General features: G+C 44.4%; 1 protein-coding gene and 1 pseudogene across 1 annotated transcript; one reads left to right on the top strand and one right to left on the bottom strand.

Annotated features, from left to right (window-relative positions):
* Nucleotides 1–3,222: 3,222 nt before the first annotated feature.
* LOC125160462 (olfactory receptor 10H3-like) lies at nt 3,223–4,167 on the bottom strand. Its single transcript, XM_047849428.1, has one exon. The coding sequence runs from the start codon at nt 4,150–4,152 to the stop codon at nt 3,223–3,225; it is 930 nt and encodes a 309-aa protein (XP_047705384.1). The 5' UTR covers nt 4,153–4,167.
* Nucleotides 4,168–4,329: 162 nt separating this feature from the next.
* On the top strand, nt 4,330–13,320 carry LOC125149048 (olfactory receptor 10H3-like; annotated as a pseudogene).
* The last annotated feature ends 1,390 nt before the right edge of the window (nt 13,321–14,710 follow it).

Below are 14,710 nucleotides of genomic sequence, written 5' to 3' on the forward strand. Positions count from 1 at the left end.
CCAATGTGGAGCTTGAACTCGTGAACCAGGAAATTATGACCTGAGCCGAAGTTGGATGCTTAACTGACTGAGCCACCCAGGCACCCCTCTAATAAATTGCAACTTGATAAGTGAGCAATGTCTTGCAATACGGGTGGGATGTGACTCCAGATGTCACATGATCACAACTGAGCCAATGGTTCCTCTCTCTCTCCTGCTGTAGGATTGTGGGTGATCATCTCCCATGCTCGGTCTCAGGCTGTAGTATTTGGCAGAAATCAGTGATTTTTCAGAATGTTTGAAGATGCCTACAATGGGCACTGGTGTATTTTTTGTCACTTCAAAGCACCTGTGGACAGTCCTTTGCTTCTCCATACAAGAGGAAGCTCAGGAATGCTTTGCTTCATTTTAGGTCAGGCTGCCTGCAGATTGAGGCCCTTTCCTTGCTGCCTTATTGTCAGTTTACATTAAATACAATATATGACAAGAGTTTATTAATACTGTGCTGTAGTCAACATCTATGCAAGTGTATACAATTGCCTCCATGCAGGAAAAGCTTCCACTGAGCCAATAGATAGCAGTGATTCCATTAGTGATCGTGAAAGTCGTCCAACACAATAACCCTCCTCTCTCTTGTCTCCTTCACACCAGCCATGAAGGTTTTCAAAGGTAAGTGCAGGTTAGTTTGTTTATTTTTCTTTATATTTTATATTTCCTTTATTATTTTGTATTATATTACAGTATTGTAATCATTTTTACATAAATATTTTAGGGTTGCAGAACAAATCATCTGAGTTTCCATTATTTCTTATAGGGAAATTTGCTTTGATAGACAAGTGCTTTGGATTACAAGCATGTTTCCAGAACGAATTATTCTCGTAATCCAAGGTTTACTGTATTATGCTAAGTGAAATAAGTCAGTCAGAGAAAAAGAAATATCATATGATTTCACTTATATGCAGAATTTAAGAAACAAAACAGATGAACATAGGGGAAGGAAAGGAAAAATAAGATAAAAACAGGGAGGGAGGCAAACCATAAGAGACCTAAATGCAGAGAACAAACTGAAGGATGCTGGAGGGGAGGTGGGTGGGCAGATGGGCACTTGCTGGGATGAGCGCTGGGTGTTGTATGTAAGTAACAAATCACTAAATTCTACTCCTGAATCCAAAACACTATATGTTAACTAACTTGAATTTGATTAAAAATTTTTTCTACTTGGTACAACCACTTTGGTAAACTTTTGTCAACATCTATTCAACCTGAACATAGTATCCCCTATGACTTGGCCTTTACACTTCTAGCTACAGACTCAACACAACACATAAGTGTTAATCCACTAAGGACATGTAGTAGATGTCATAAGAGCACCATTTGTAGTATCCCCAAATGGAAATGTCTATGCATATGTTCACATAATGGAATACCACACAGCTCTTTTGTGTATGTATTTTAAGAGTATTTAGAGTTCCCCACTGCCCTTGGAACAAACTCTCTAAGTGGACACCATGGTCTCACATGCTCTTGCCCTACCCACATATCTACATCTCATTCCAGCACTCTCTTAGTGACTTCCAACTCTCCCTGGTGAACTGAACATACCAATGTCCCCAAATGCACCATAGATAAGGACATCTTGATGGGGAGGGGTGGCATTAGTTAGTAAACCAATAATGAGTAAAATGATGAAAGGAATCCCAAAATTACCATAGACGGTTTTTCCAAGCTCTCGTTGTCAGTGTGCATGAGCAAAAGTGTCTCATGAACTCCTCTGGAGTCCGTGTTTCCCTCTGGCTGTGTGAAAGGGGTGTGTGCCTAGGGCTGCACCTGCCCTCCTTCCCTGAAAGGGGTCTCTTCCTTCTAATGACAGCCTTCTCCTCCCAGTCATGACCTCACTTCTCTCTGTAGACACCTGAGAGAGGTGGGTTCCTATTCACCAACTGCACACACGTGCACATTGTAATCGATTCCTGCTTCCCCCCTTCAAGGTGGTGTGACCCAGGACAAATTATCTATCAGATTTTCATTTTCTGTGTTTCAAAATTGTGAATAATAATAGAAGTGGGTCATATCTAAATGCGGAGAAATAATGATTTATTTTGAGACTTAGAAGAGTGAATGCATAGGAAACTCTTTCCACAACGTTTGGCAAATGGCAGGCACTCATATGCAACAGCCCTCCCTTGGTTTATTATTATAAAACACCTTCTGCCTGCAGCTCAAATATCTGGCCACAGCTTAAGTAAGAAATTTACATTAACAGAAGACCCCCTCCTGGATGCTCAGACATATGATTTCCCAAACCCTATCATGGAAGTTAGACCTAAAGTTGCATGTGACCCCTTCCTTCACATGTTGTGTGACCCTCACCAACATTTCTCATCTGCCACACCCTTGACCTTCCTTTGTGCTATCTTGAGATAGCACTGTGTCCTCCAACAGAGCCCGCAGATAGATGTAAGTACACAGGAATGAGAAATTGATGTTTTATTGAAAGTAATGTGGGGAAAAACAGAAAAGGATTTCCATAAGCAAGACCCTTTAAACATTCTGTATGTTCTTATCCAAGCACTGAACCGTCTCCTCCCCTCACTCTCTTCCCCTCCCTTCCTCCTACCCTCCCTCCCTCCCTCTTTCCCTTCACTTCTTATTCTGACATCCTTCACTCAACACCAATCAAGGTAGAAAAACTCCCTTAGGGTCTATCCTCTGCTAGGACAGAAGGAACTATATACACTGTCAACCAACTTCTTGGAGAGGAAGAGTTTACTTTTTGTACATTTTTATATTAAATGGTATATAAAACACTGGACACATGCCTGAGAGAAAAGCTGATGGCATTTATTATTATGCATGCTTTTGTTCAGACGTATGGTGATGAAGGGAAAGTCTTTCCTTCCTTCTCCATTTGAGAAGAACCATGGGCATCAGTGCCCAGACACATCCATGTGATGCCCCCCCCCCACTCATCCACAGGTACATAACACATTTGTAGACAGAAGTAATGGGATGGAGTTCATCACATGGGGTCTTGAACAGGAGATCATGATCTCTAGATCCTATGCAAGAGGGAGGCACACAAATTGGAGAAAAACAAATACCTAGCAGGTATCCAACACCTATAGATGCATTCAACAATACTTACTCAGTATTTTCTTATATAGAATCCCTACAACAGGCTTATGGAGATGGACTTGATCATCCCCAACCCTACTGTCATTTTCCTCACCGCCAAACTGGCCGTCAGGAGCTTAGGGGACTGAATTTTCTCTGGAAGCTTTTCTTTATGGCATTCTTGAGCTCCTTATTCCTGAGGCTGAAAATGATTGGACTGAGAAAGGGAGTGAAGACTGTATAGGTGGTGGCCATCAGGGTGTTACTGTCCATAGAATGGGGGCCCTTGGGCTTGAGGTAGATAATGGAAGCAAAGCTGTAGTGCACAATGACCACCGTGAGGTGGGACACACATGTGGAGAAGGTCTTGTGCCTGCCCTCAGCAGAGGGGATCCGCAATATGGCGGCCACGATGAAGACATAGGAGAGGACGATGAGGAATAAACAGCTCATCAGAGCTGAGACACACACCAGGATCACAGCCCAGGTGACAGAGGAATTCTCATTCCCACAGGCCAACTTTAGAAGGGAAAACACATGGCATAGAAAATGGTGGATCACATTAGACCCACAGAAGGTGAGGTGAAAAACTATCAGGGTCACCATCATCCCCATGACTGAGCCACCAGCCCAGGTCCAGGACACCAGACGGGCACAGCTACGGTTGCTCATGAGAACATTGTAGCGCAGGGGGTGGCAGATGGCCACATAGCGGTCGTAGCCCATGATCATGAGCAGGAAGGAGTGGGTGAAGCCAAACGTGAAGGAGAAAAACATCTGGCTGGCACAGGCCGTCCAGGTGATGGTGCGGCGAGTGGAGAGCATGTCAACCAGCATGCGAGGGGTGACGGCAACGGTGAACAGAATCTCAGAGGTGGACAGGGCGCACAGGAAGAGGTACATGGGCGTGTGCAGGCTGCGCTCGCTCCAGACTGTGGCCATGATGAGCAGGTTCCCCAGCAGCGTGAACAGGTACATGAGCAGGTACAGCAGGAAGAAGGTGGGCAGGAGATGCTGTGGGAAGTTAGAGAATCCCACGAGGATGAACTCAGTCACCATGCTATAGTTCTGACCAGGCACGGGTGCTGCATCTGGTGAGATCAGAAGAGGAATGAAGGTGACCAACATGACAATCATGAGTCTATACAACAATATATGAAATGGGGAGACTACAGACGCAGTATGTTAGGATTGGGAAAGTGACCCGGATACTCACTGGTTCTGCTGTTCTTTAGCATGGAACTGAAAGTCATGAGCGGTGCTATAAATAAGAACAAGAAAGAAGGTATGTACGGATGGGAAGGAAAGAGACATGCTCCTTCACCCAGAAAAAGTAAAGAATGAAGACATAAGGTACCACAGCAATAGAGAGCACAGTCTGCAGAAGACAAGATCGGCTCGCAACACTCAGTATTTCTCACAGAATTACTCCAGCAGTAATCATTCAAAGTATAAGCTTTAAGCAAAACTAAGATAACATTCCCAACGGTGACACAAACTGTAAAGACACGGCTCGCCAACATTGTGGTCTGGTGATTTCTTAACACTCAAGAAAATATGAGACTCTGATGGGTTCCTGTTTGGGTGCAGTACAACTCTCCGTTTTCACCATATTAGAAGTTAACACCGAGATTCTTTGAAAATACTTATTATGCATACATTCAAAAGAATAGTCACCTGCTCAATGTCAATACAAGTAACATGTTTTTAGACAGTAACTACATTTACAAAATTAACATTTGGTGAGAAGAGTTGCTGTTTTTTGTTTGTTTGTTTGTTTGTTTGTTTGTTTTTACATTTTAACAAACTTGGATGGGAAACAAATTGATGCTCATACCTGCCTCTTCATTCAGCCTGTGGCAACATGTTGTTTTAGTTGAAGCATATGATGAAAAATGGAAAAGTAAGGAACTGATGTTCCCCCAGAAAGGGTCTCCAGGACCACAGGGTCTTCATATCACACTTTGAAAACTTTTGCTATAAAATATCTAGGAATTAATGAAACACATGCAATACATCCAAATTCAGAAATGTTAACCATTAGTAAAAATGTAGGAGGTGATCTGAATATATGGAGGGCAATCTACACTCTTGGATGGATGAGTGAATATGGTAATGATTACATCATCAGCACACCTACATTATGTCTATAGTGAGTCTACTGTACATTTGATAAAAGTTTCCTTAAGTTCCTTCTGAAAAATAAAGTCAGTGCAAAACCATACCAATCTTGCAAAAATCAGCCCTGACCAGGTACAAAAAGATTGAGATCATACCATGCATATTTTCAGATCACAATGCTAGGAACTTGAAATCAACCACAAGAAAAAATTTGGAAAGCCCTCAGATATATGGAGGTTAAAGAACATCCTTCTAAGGAATGAAAGGGTTAACCAGGAAATTAAAGAAGAAATTTAAAAACACATGGAAGCAGGGGAACCTGGGTGGCTCAGTTGGTTAAACATCGGACTTCGGCTCAGGTCATAATCTTGCAGTTCATGAGTTCAACCCCTGCGTCAAGCTCTGTGCTGACAGCTCAGAGCCTGAAGTCTGCTTCGGATTCTGTGTCTCCCTCTCTCTCTGCCCCTCCTCTGCTCAAGCTCTGTCTCTCCCTCTTTCTCAAAAATAAATAAACATCAAAAAACTAAAAAATAATACATGGAAGCAAATGAAAATGAAAGCACAACAGTCCAAGCCCTTTGGGATGCAGCAAAGACAGTCCTAAGAGGAAAATACACTGGAATTCAGGCCTGTCTCAAGAAGCAAAAGAGGTACCAAATACACAACTTAACCTCACACCTAAAGGAGCTAGAAAAGGAGCAGCAAATAAAGCCCAAAGCCAGGAGAAGAAGGGAAATAATAAAGATTAGAACAGAAATAAATGATATAGAATAAAAAAAAAACAACCCAGTAGAACAGATCAATGAAACTAAGAGCTGGTTTTTTGAAAGAATAAGCAAAATTGATAAACTCCTAACCAGACTTCTCAAAAAGAAAATAGAGAGGACCCAAATAGATAAAATCACAAATGAAAGAGGAGACATCACAACCAACACCACAGGAATACAAACATATACGAGAATACTATGAAGAATTATATGCCAACAAGCTGGACAATCGGGAAGAAATGTACAGATTCTTAGAAACTCATGCACTACCAAAACTCAAACAGGAAGAAACAGAAAATATGAACAGGCCCATAGCCAGGAAAGAAATGGAATCAGTAATCAAAAATCTCCCCAAAAATAAGAGTCCTGGGGCAGATGGCTTCCCAGGACAATTCTACCAGACATTTAAAGCAGAGTTAACACCTATTATTCTCATACTGTTCCAAAAAATAGAAATGGAAGGAAAGCTTCCAAATTCATTCTATGAATCCAGAATTACCTTGATTCCAAACCCAGACAAAGACCCTCCTAAAAAGGAGAATTACAGGCCAATATCCCTGATGAATCTGGATGCAAAAATTCTCAACAAGATACTAGCAAATCGAAGTCAACAGTACATTAAAAGAATTTTTCACCACAATCAAGTGGGATTTATTCCTGGGCTGCAGGCCTGGTTCAATATTCACAAATCAATCAATGTGATACACCACATTAATAAAAGAAAGGGTAAGAACCCTATGATCTTTTAAATAGATGCAGAAAAAGCATTTGACAAAATACAGCATTCTTTCTTGATAAAAACCCTCAAGAAAGCAGGAATAGAAGGAGCATCCCTTAACATCATAAAAGCCATATATGAAAAGCCCACTGTTAGTATCATCCTCAGTGGCAAAAAACTGAGAGCTTTCCCCCTGAGATCAGGAACACAACACAGGTGTCCACTCTCACCACTGTTGTTCAACATAATGTTGGAAGTTCTAGCCTCAGCAGTCAGGCAACAAAAGTAATAAAACTCATCCAAATTGGCAGGAAGAGGTCAAACTTTCACTCTTCACAGACGAATGATGCTCCACAAGGAAAATCCAAAAGACGCCACCAAAAAACTGCTAGAGCTGATACGTGAATTCAGCAAAGTTGCAGGATATAAAATCAATGTACAAACATTGGCTGTGTTTCTGTTCACCAATAATGAAGCAGCAGAAAGAGATATCAAGGAATCAGTACCATTTACAATTGCACCATTAAAATGGATTAACTAGGAGAGAAATGCCCTGGCAGGGGAAGACGCATTATAGACATTATACACATCATTGTCAATTTCAAGTGTGACCCTGGAACAGACACCAACACCGATCAAGTTGGCTGCACACCTCAGAAAGTACCCCAGTGTGATGCAAAACTTGATATATGATACAGGTAGGACACAAATCAATGGAAAAAGATGGATTGTGTAAGAGTTTGTGGTGGGAAAATCCGTCCCGTTTAGAAGCAAAGTAAATGTGAATTTCTGCCTATAAACACATGCATGGGTGGAATCCAATTGGGTTTCTGACATAAATATGAAACATGATGCTATGAAGTTAATAGAAGAAGGTGGAGGAGAATAATTTTCTTGAACTAGGAGTGGGGATCTTCTTTTGTTTTGTGTTTGTTTTTGGTTTTGAGAGAGAGAGAGAGTGAGCAGGGAAGAGGGGAAAGGCCAGAGACAGAGAATCTGAAGCAGGCTCCAAGCTCAGTGTGGAGCTTGGCCGGGTCTTGATCCAATGGCCCTGGGATCATGCCCTGAGCTAAAATCAAAAGTTAGACACTCAGTCGACTGAGCTACCCAGGCACCCCAAGTAGGACTTTTTTAACAAACTCCAGAAGCACAAACCTTACATGATTTTGAAATATACAACGACATCAACAAGAAGCGTTTTTGTCCAACAGAAAATATTCTGGATCCAGTTAAAGGAGACAGAAAGGTGAGAAAAATCATGTTCATTGTGCAAAAAGGACCAAGGAATATGATCTAGAATAAACAAGAAACCAGTTACATCTACAACAAGCAAAAGCTCCATACAGAAATAAGCAGAGGGAAAAGGAAGAAAAATGAGCAAAGGTTTGAGCACAGAACTTACAGAGGGTGTAGCACAGGCAAATAAAAACATGCTAATAAGAAAAAAGAGAGAGAGGGACAGAGAGAGACAAAGGAAGGAAAATGCAGTGGAAATTCAGTGTATATCTATTGAGAGCCCCAAGTTAGAAACTCCCTGGTGTTGATCAGTTTTGGGGAGAACGCAACCCTCGTGCACGGCCTGTGAGAGCGCAGAATAGTGGAAATGAGGAGTGCACGCACTCTGTGCCCCAGCACATGTGCTCCTGAACATCTATCGCGATTGCTCAAAGGCATTTACAGGGGAGCATGTCAGAGGGTGTTTCTGTAGCATTGCTTTTAGTGGGGAACTGGAAAGCCTGCCTGTCCATTCTTTGGAAGGGGGCAGGACCCATGGGCTGGATGCAAACCCTGCAGCCCCAGCCAGGAGTTCGATGCACGCACAGCGCATAAATGAACCCATAAAATGTGTTGAGTGAGTGAAGCAAAAAGCAGACGAACGCTCCAGCATAATACCCTTTTGGCATATTAAAAATAGAGCAGCTGACACTATTCTGTAGGATGCTGTAACGGTGGATACATGCCATTATGCATCTGTCAGAATCCACAGAACCCACGACACAGACAGTGAATCCTAATGTATCCCGTGGGCTCTGGTTGTAGCCATATTGGCTCACCAACAGGAACAAATACACTATTTCAAGAGGTAAAAGAGGAAACCGTGTGAGGGAGAGAGGAAGTATGTGTTTTCCTGCAAACTTATAATTTTTCTATAAAATCAAAAAGCAAAAATTTTTCTATGAAATTTAAAAGGATACAAATAATTCACAGCACATATATGCACAGAGAAGACAGTACGCATGTACAAGAGCACATGCAAATCAAAGCGCATACCTTTAGTATGGGAGAAGGGTTGTTGGCACTGGAGGGAACAAGTGGTCGAAAGGGAACGTGAGCAAAATCAGAGAAGGACGTGATGAAAACCAATGCTTGTCAAGCGCAGCGACCCAGAAACGTCATTGACTCAGACCTCTGCACCTGACATCCACCATAAAACAAAACAAAAATGTTTTTATGAATAACTTGAGCCTCGATGTCGCCCACAGCTCCTGAAACCCTCGTCTCTGGGGCAGAACCCAGCCATAATTGCACCCCCTGGTCTTACTGATGTGTTGTTCTGAAGGATCCCCCACAATAGGGGTCAACCTGGAGCCTAGAGGACACAGAACCAGCAGGATAGGGAGGGACTTTCCTGGAGTGAGGAAGGCTGGGCTGGTGAGCTGGAAATAAAGCCTTCTGACCATGCAGACTTCCCCCCTCCCCAGACCAGGAACCAAGACACCCGTGTCAGCCCCCTTCTGTGCCTCAACCCCCATCACTCAGCACCCTCTCCCCCTGCTAAATAGCTGTCTGTGTGCTCTGCTCCTATACATCTGCATGGCTGCACCTCCCTCCCTGCACTGCTCACTGCCCCAGGCCCCTCCTCTGCTCCCACTGCACTCTGGCTTCCAGAGAGAACTGTCTGAAACGCACCCCAGGTGTGCAGTCATCAGGGCCAGGGTTCAAGCCCCAGCTTTGGTATGTGTGTCTGAGAAAGAACGTTCGAGCCCTGAGCCTCCTCTCCCCAACTGAAAAATGGGAGTAAGCGGAGAACTATCTTCAGAAGGTCCAGAGGATTCATGGAAAGGGCTCCATGTTTACCTAACATGGGGGGTTATCCCTGATGCTGATATCTTCCCTGTCCTCTGAGCTGCTTTCCTGTCATCAGTCTGTACCAGATGCACCAGCTGGTCACATTCCAAACTCACGGCCTCTGTAGTGCCATTTGCACTAGGCCGAGTGAAGAGCCCAGGACCCAGCATGGGCACCCTGAGAAGCCCCCCTGGCAGGTGTCCAGAGCTAAGAATCTGTCTTACAACCCTTCAACCAGGCCCGGTTCCCATCCACTGTCTGAGTCTTGTTCCCAATAAATGTCCCATTATTGCCACCTACCCTGTCCCTCCTGGTCCCCTCGTGCTGGGCTGCCTCTTCCAGGAAGCAGCCAGCAGGGGAGGACAGAAGACGCTCTCTGGGGTTATTCTGTCAGCAGCACACAGGGGCAGGTGTGGGGCCAGACCTCTGGGCTCCTGGAACTGATGCTGCGTGCTTTATCCCTGTTGCAGCTTCCCAGCAGGCTGTTCCCCAGGGCCTCCTCAAGGTCTGGAGTGGCCAAGAGGATCATCAGAGGATCTCTGGGGATGTGCAGCCCCTACTCCTTCCTCCAACTCCCCAACACAACCAAGACTCCCTGCTGTCTCTGTCTGCCCTGAGAGCCCCAGTCCCTGCTGAGGACTAGGAGCTCCCAGTCTTGGGGGAAACAGGGCTGAAGTAGATGCCCTCAGTCCCTTAGGGTCAAGGAAGAGTCAGAGGGAAAGCAGGAGCTGGTGCAGCCCACAGTGGGAATCCAGAGCTCTGCTCTGGGGTCAGGGCAGCTGGAGGGTGTCCCAGAATAAGGGTAATTTAGAGCTGGGTCTTGGGGACTGATTTCCTTTGGTCAATAGAAGTTTTCAGTGTCTCCTGGTCACACTGGATAGCCCCACCTCCCCACACTGGTCAAGTTCTACCCTATCCCTGTTGTCCTGGTGATCTGAGCCAGAACATCTCCATTAGTATGTGCATCCTTGGGCTATAATAACACATTTGGTCTTTGTCCACTTCATGACACACAGCTCCTAAAGCCCTTGTCTCAGGAGTGATGATACTGGATTTTGCATGCTAAGGAGATGCGTGGTGGTTGGGAGCCCCTGGATAGTCTAGGAAGGAGGCTGCTCCCCTGAACGGCCAAGGTGAGATCAGAGAGCTGGGACTTCCAGGTGGGGAGAGGGGCTATGGATTGATATTCAATCTCCAAGAACCAATGATTCAATCAATCATGTCTGTGTAACAAAACGTCCACAAAAACTCCCTAAGCAATGGGAATCAGAGACTTTCCCATTTGTCAACACGTGGAGGTGCTAGGAGGGTGGTGTGTCTGGAGAGGGCATGGAAGGTCCTCGGTCCTTCCTCCACCTTGCCTGATGCACCTGTTTTACCTGGCTGTTCCTGACTTGTGTCTTTTATAGTAAACTGGGAAGAGTAAGTGTTGCATTTTCCTGATTTCTGTGAGTCATTCCAGCAAAGTATCCAAAATGAAAGGGGGGAATTTAGAAACTCCAACTGTGAAGTCCCATCAGACAAAAGTGCAGGTACCCTGAACACTGAAAACTTGTCACTGGCATCTCCAGGTAGTTCGTGTCAGAAGTGAACTGAATTATGGGACTGCAGGTTGGTGTCTGGGAAGCTGAAGAATTGTTCATTGTTGTGGGAAGAACTCACCCATTTGGTCTTAAGTGTTAGGTGTAGAAACAGCTCACTTCCTGTGTCCCTCTGTCCAATCAGCAACACAGTCCATTCTGCCTCTGAAATCAACCTCCAGTCTGCCACTCGACCCAGTCCAGGATGCCCACGCGCACCTCTGCCCATCTCTTCCTGCGTCTGCCCACCCCGCCGGCCCTCAGCTGCCTGCTTCCCTCACAGCAGCCAGGGGGACTCCCTACAAACAGGAATCTGACCATGGTGCATGGGCTTAAAATGTACCTCTTGGTATAATTACTTTGGAAAGCCATTTGGCAGAATCTATTCAAGCTGAACATAGGTATCCCCTATGACTCAGCATTTACACTGCTAGTGTCAGACCCAACACAACATGTTAAGTATTAATCCACGAAGGAACATGTAGTAGACGTCATAGGACCCCCAAGTGGAAACATCTACAAATATGTTGACATACTCAATTACCATACACATCTTTTCTGTGTATTTAAAATTTTTTTAAATGTTTATTCATTTTTGAGAGAGAAAGAAAGGGAGACACAGAGTGTGAGTGTGAGGTGTGAGTGTGAGGAGGGGCAGAGAGAGAGGGAGACACAGAATCAAAAGCAGGCACCAGGTTCTGAGTCGTCAGCACAAAGCCAGATTGCGGGGCTTAAACCCACGAACCATGAGTTCATGACCTGAGCCGAAGTCAGATGCTTAACCAACTGAGCCATCCAGGCTTTCCATCTTTTCTGTATGTATTTTGAGAGTATTTAGAGTTCCTTGGAACAAACTCTTCCAGTGGACGCCATGGTCTTGCATGATCTTGCCCTACCCACCTATCTGCCTTCGCATTCCAGAATTCCCCTAGCCACCTCCAACTCTCTGGGCTGTGCTAGACAACGATTGTCCCCAAATGTACCATGCCTCTGTCACTCTGAACCTTTGCACTTGCTATACTGTCAGGAAACCCATCTTCCACCTACCTGCCTTGCCTGAATCATACTTACACTCCCTCATGTCTCAATGTAGACATCACCAATTGCCAAAGTCTCTAAATCCCAGGTTGGATCTGTGACCCTCGCCAGCTTCTTCAGATCCCTAGGCTGCCTTCATCACATCTCTGACCATTCTGTGCTGTCATCTTTGGTTATATGACAGATTCTTTCACTGGACCATGAAAAGAGAGAGCAGAGACCTAGTTCTTGGGTATAGCTGGATCCCATCACCTATAATATTTCCATATGAAATAAGTGTTGAATAACATTTCTTTACTATATGAATGAATAATGAGGGCAAAGTGATGTGAGGACACAGAGCAGTCCTTTCTGTTCATGATCATGGGCTATGACTGCTACATGGTCATCTGCCACCCCCTGTGCTACAATGTGCTCATGAGTCCCCACAGCTGCCCCTGGTGCTGGGCTGGTGGCTCAGTCATGGGGATGATGGTGACCCTGATAGTTTTTCACCTCACCTTCTGTGGGTCTAATGTGATCCACCATTTTGCCTGCCACGTGCTTTCCCTTCTAAAGTTGGCCTGTGGGAAGGAGACATCCTCCGTCACCTTGGCTGTGATCCTGGTGTGTGTCTCAGCTGTGATGGGCTGTTTATTCCTCATCGTCCTCTCCTATGTCTTCATCGTGGCCACCATATTGAGGATCTACTCAGCTGAGACCTTCTACATGTGTGTGTCACCTCACTATGGTCATTGTGCACTATGACTTTGCCTCCATTATTTACCTCAAGCCCAAGGGCCTCCATTCTATGGACAGTAACACCCTGAAGGCCACCACCTACATAGTCTTTACCTCCTTTCTTAGCCCAATAATTTTCAGCCTCAGGAATAAGGAGCTTAAGAATGCCATAAAGAAAAGCTTCCAGAGAAAATTCAGTCCCCTAAGCTCCTGATAGCCAGTTTGCTCATGAGGAAATAGGGAGAAGAGCTGGGGATAGTAACTTCTGTTTTCATAGGACTGAGGTAAGATATCACTCATCATCAGGGAAATACAAATCAAAACCACAGTGAGATACCTCCTCACACCAGTCAGAGTGGCTAAAATTAACCACTCAGGAAACAACAGATGCTGGTGAGGATGTGGAGAAAAGGGAACCCTCTTCACTGTTGGTGGGAATGCAAACTGGTGCAGCCTCTCTGAAAAGCAGTGTGGAGGTTCCTCAAAAAATTAAAAATAGAACTACCTTACAACTCAGCAATAGCACTACTAGAATTTACCCAAAGGATACAGGAGTGCTGATGCATAGGGGCACAGGTCCCCCAAGGTTTACGCCAGTGCTTTCAACAATAGCCAAATTATGGAAAGAGCCTAAAGGTCCATCAACTGATGAATGGATAAAGAAGATGTGGTTTATGTATACAATGGAATATTACTTGGCAATGAGAAAGAGTGAAATCCTGGGGCACCTGGGTGGCTCAGTTGGTTGAGCGTCTGACTTTAGCTCAGGTCATGATCTCATGGTTCGTGAGTTTGAGCCCTGCATCGGGCTCTGTGTGGACAGCTCAGAGCCTAGAGACTGCTTCGGATTCTGTGTTCCCTCTCTCTCTCTGCCCCTCCCCAGCTTGCACTCTGTCTCTCCCTCTCTCAAAAATAAATAAACATTAAAAAAAAAGAATGAAATCCTGCCATTTTCAGCAACGTGGATGAAACTGGATGGTATTATGCTAAGTTAAATAAGTCAGTCAGAGAAAGACAGATACCATATGTTTTCACTCATAGGTGAAACTCCAATAAATGAAAATATACATATCGTTGGGTGTTGGATACATGCTGGGTATTTGTTTTTCCCCAATTTTTTACACCCCTCTTGCATGGGATCTAGTGATCATGATCTCTTGTTCTTGACCCCATGTGATGAACTCCTTCCCATTACTCTGCCTAAGAATGTGTTATCTTCTTATGGGCAGGTGGGGGGCATCACATGGATATGTCTGGGCAGTGACACACAAGGTCTTCTTGAATGTTCATGCAAGGGAAGATTTTCCCCTCCTCCAACATAAGGATAAAGAAAATTAAGCAGAGTAATTATATATGACTCAGCATTTCATCCAGCACTTTACCAATGGTTTATACTACTGTCTTTTAAATTATAACAAATGCACAAAAGAAATTAAACTTTTAGTCTCTAAGAAGATGATTTACTATGTATAATTTCTCGCTGCCTTGGAAGGGATAGATTCTAAGGGAGGTTTTCTATGTCAAATTGGGTTCAGAAGGTGACCTGGAGAGAGAGAGAGACAGAAAGAGATACAGAGAGATAAGTAGTGGCATAGGAATCCTTT

The sequence above is a fragment of the Prionailurus viverrinus genome, chromosome A2 (genome assembly GCF_022837055.1).
Source record: "Prionailurus viverrinus isolate Anna chromosome A2, UM_Priviv_1.0, whole genome shotgun sequence".
NCBI lineage: Eukaryota > Metazoa > Chordata > Mammalia > Carnivora > Felidae > Prionailurus > Prionailurus viverrinus.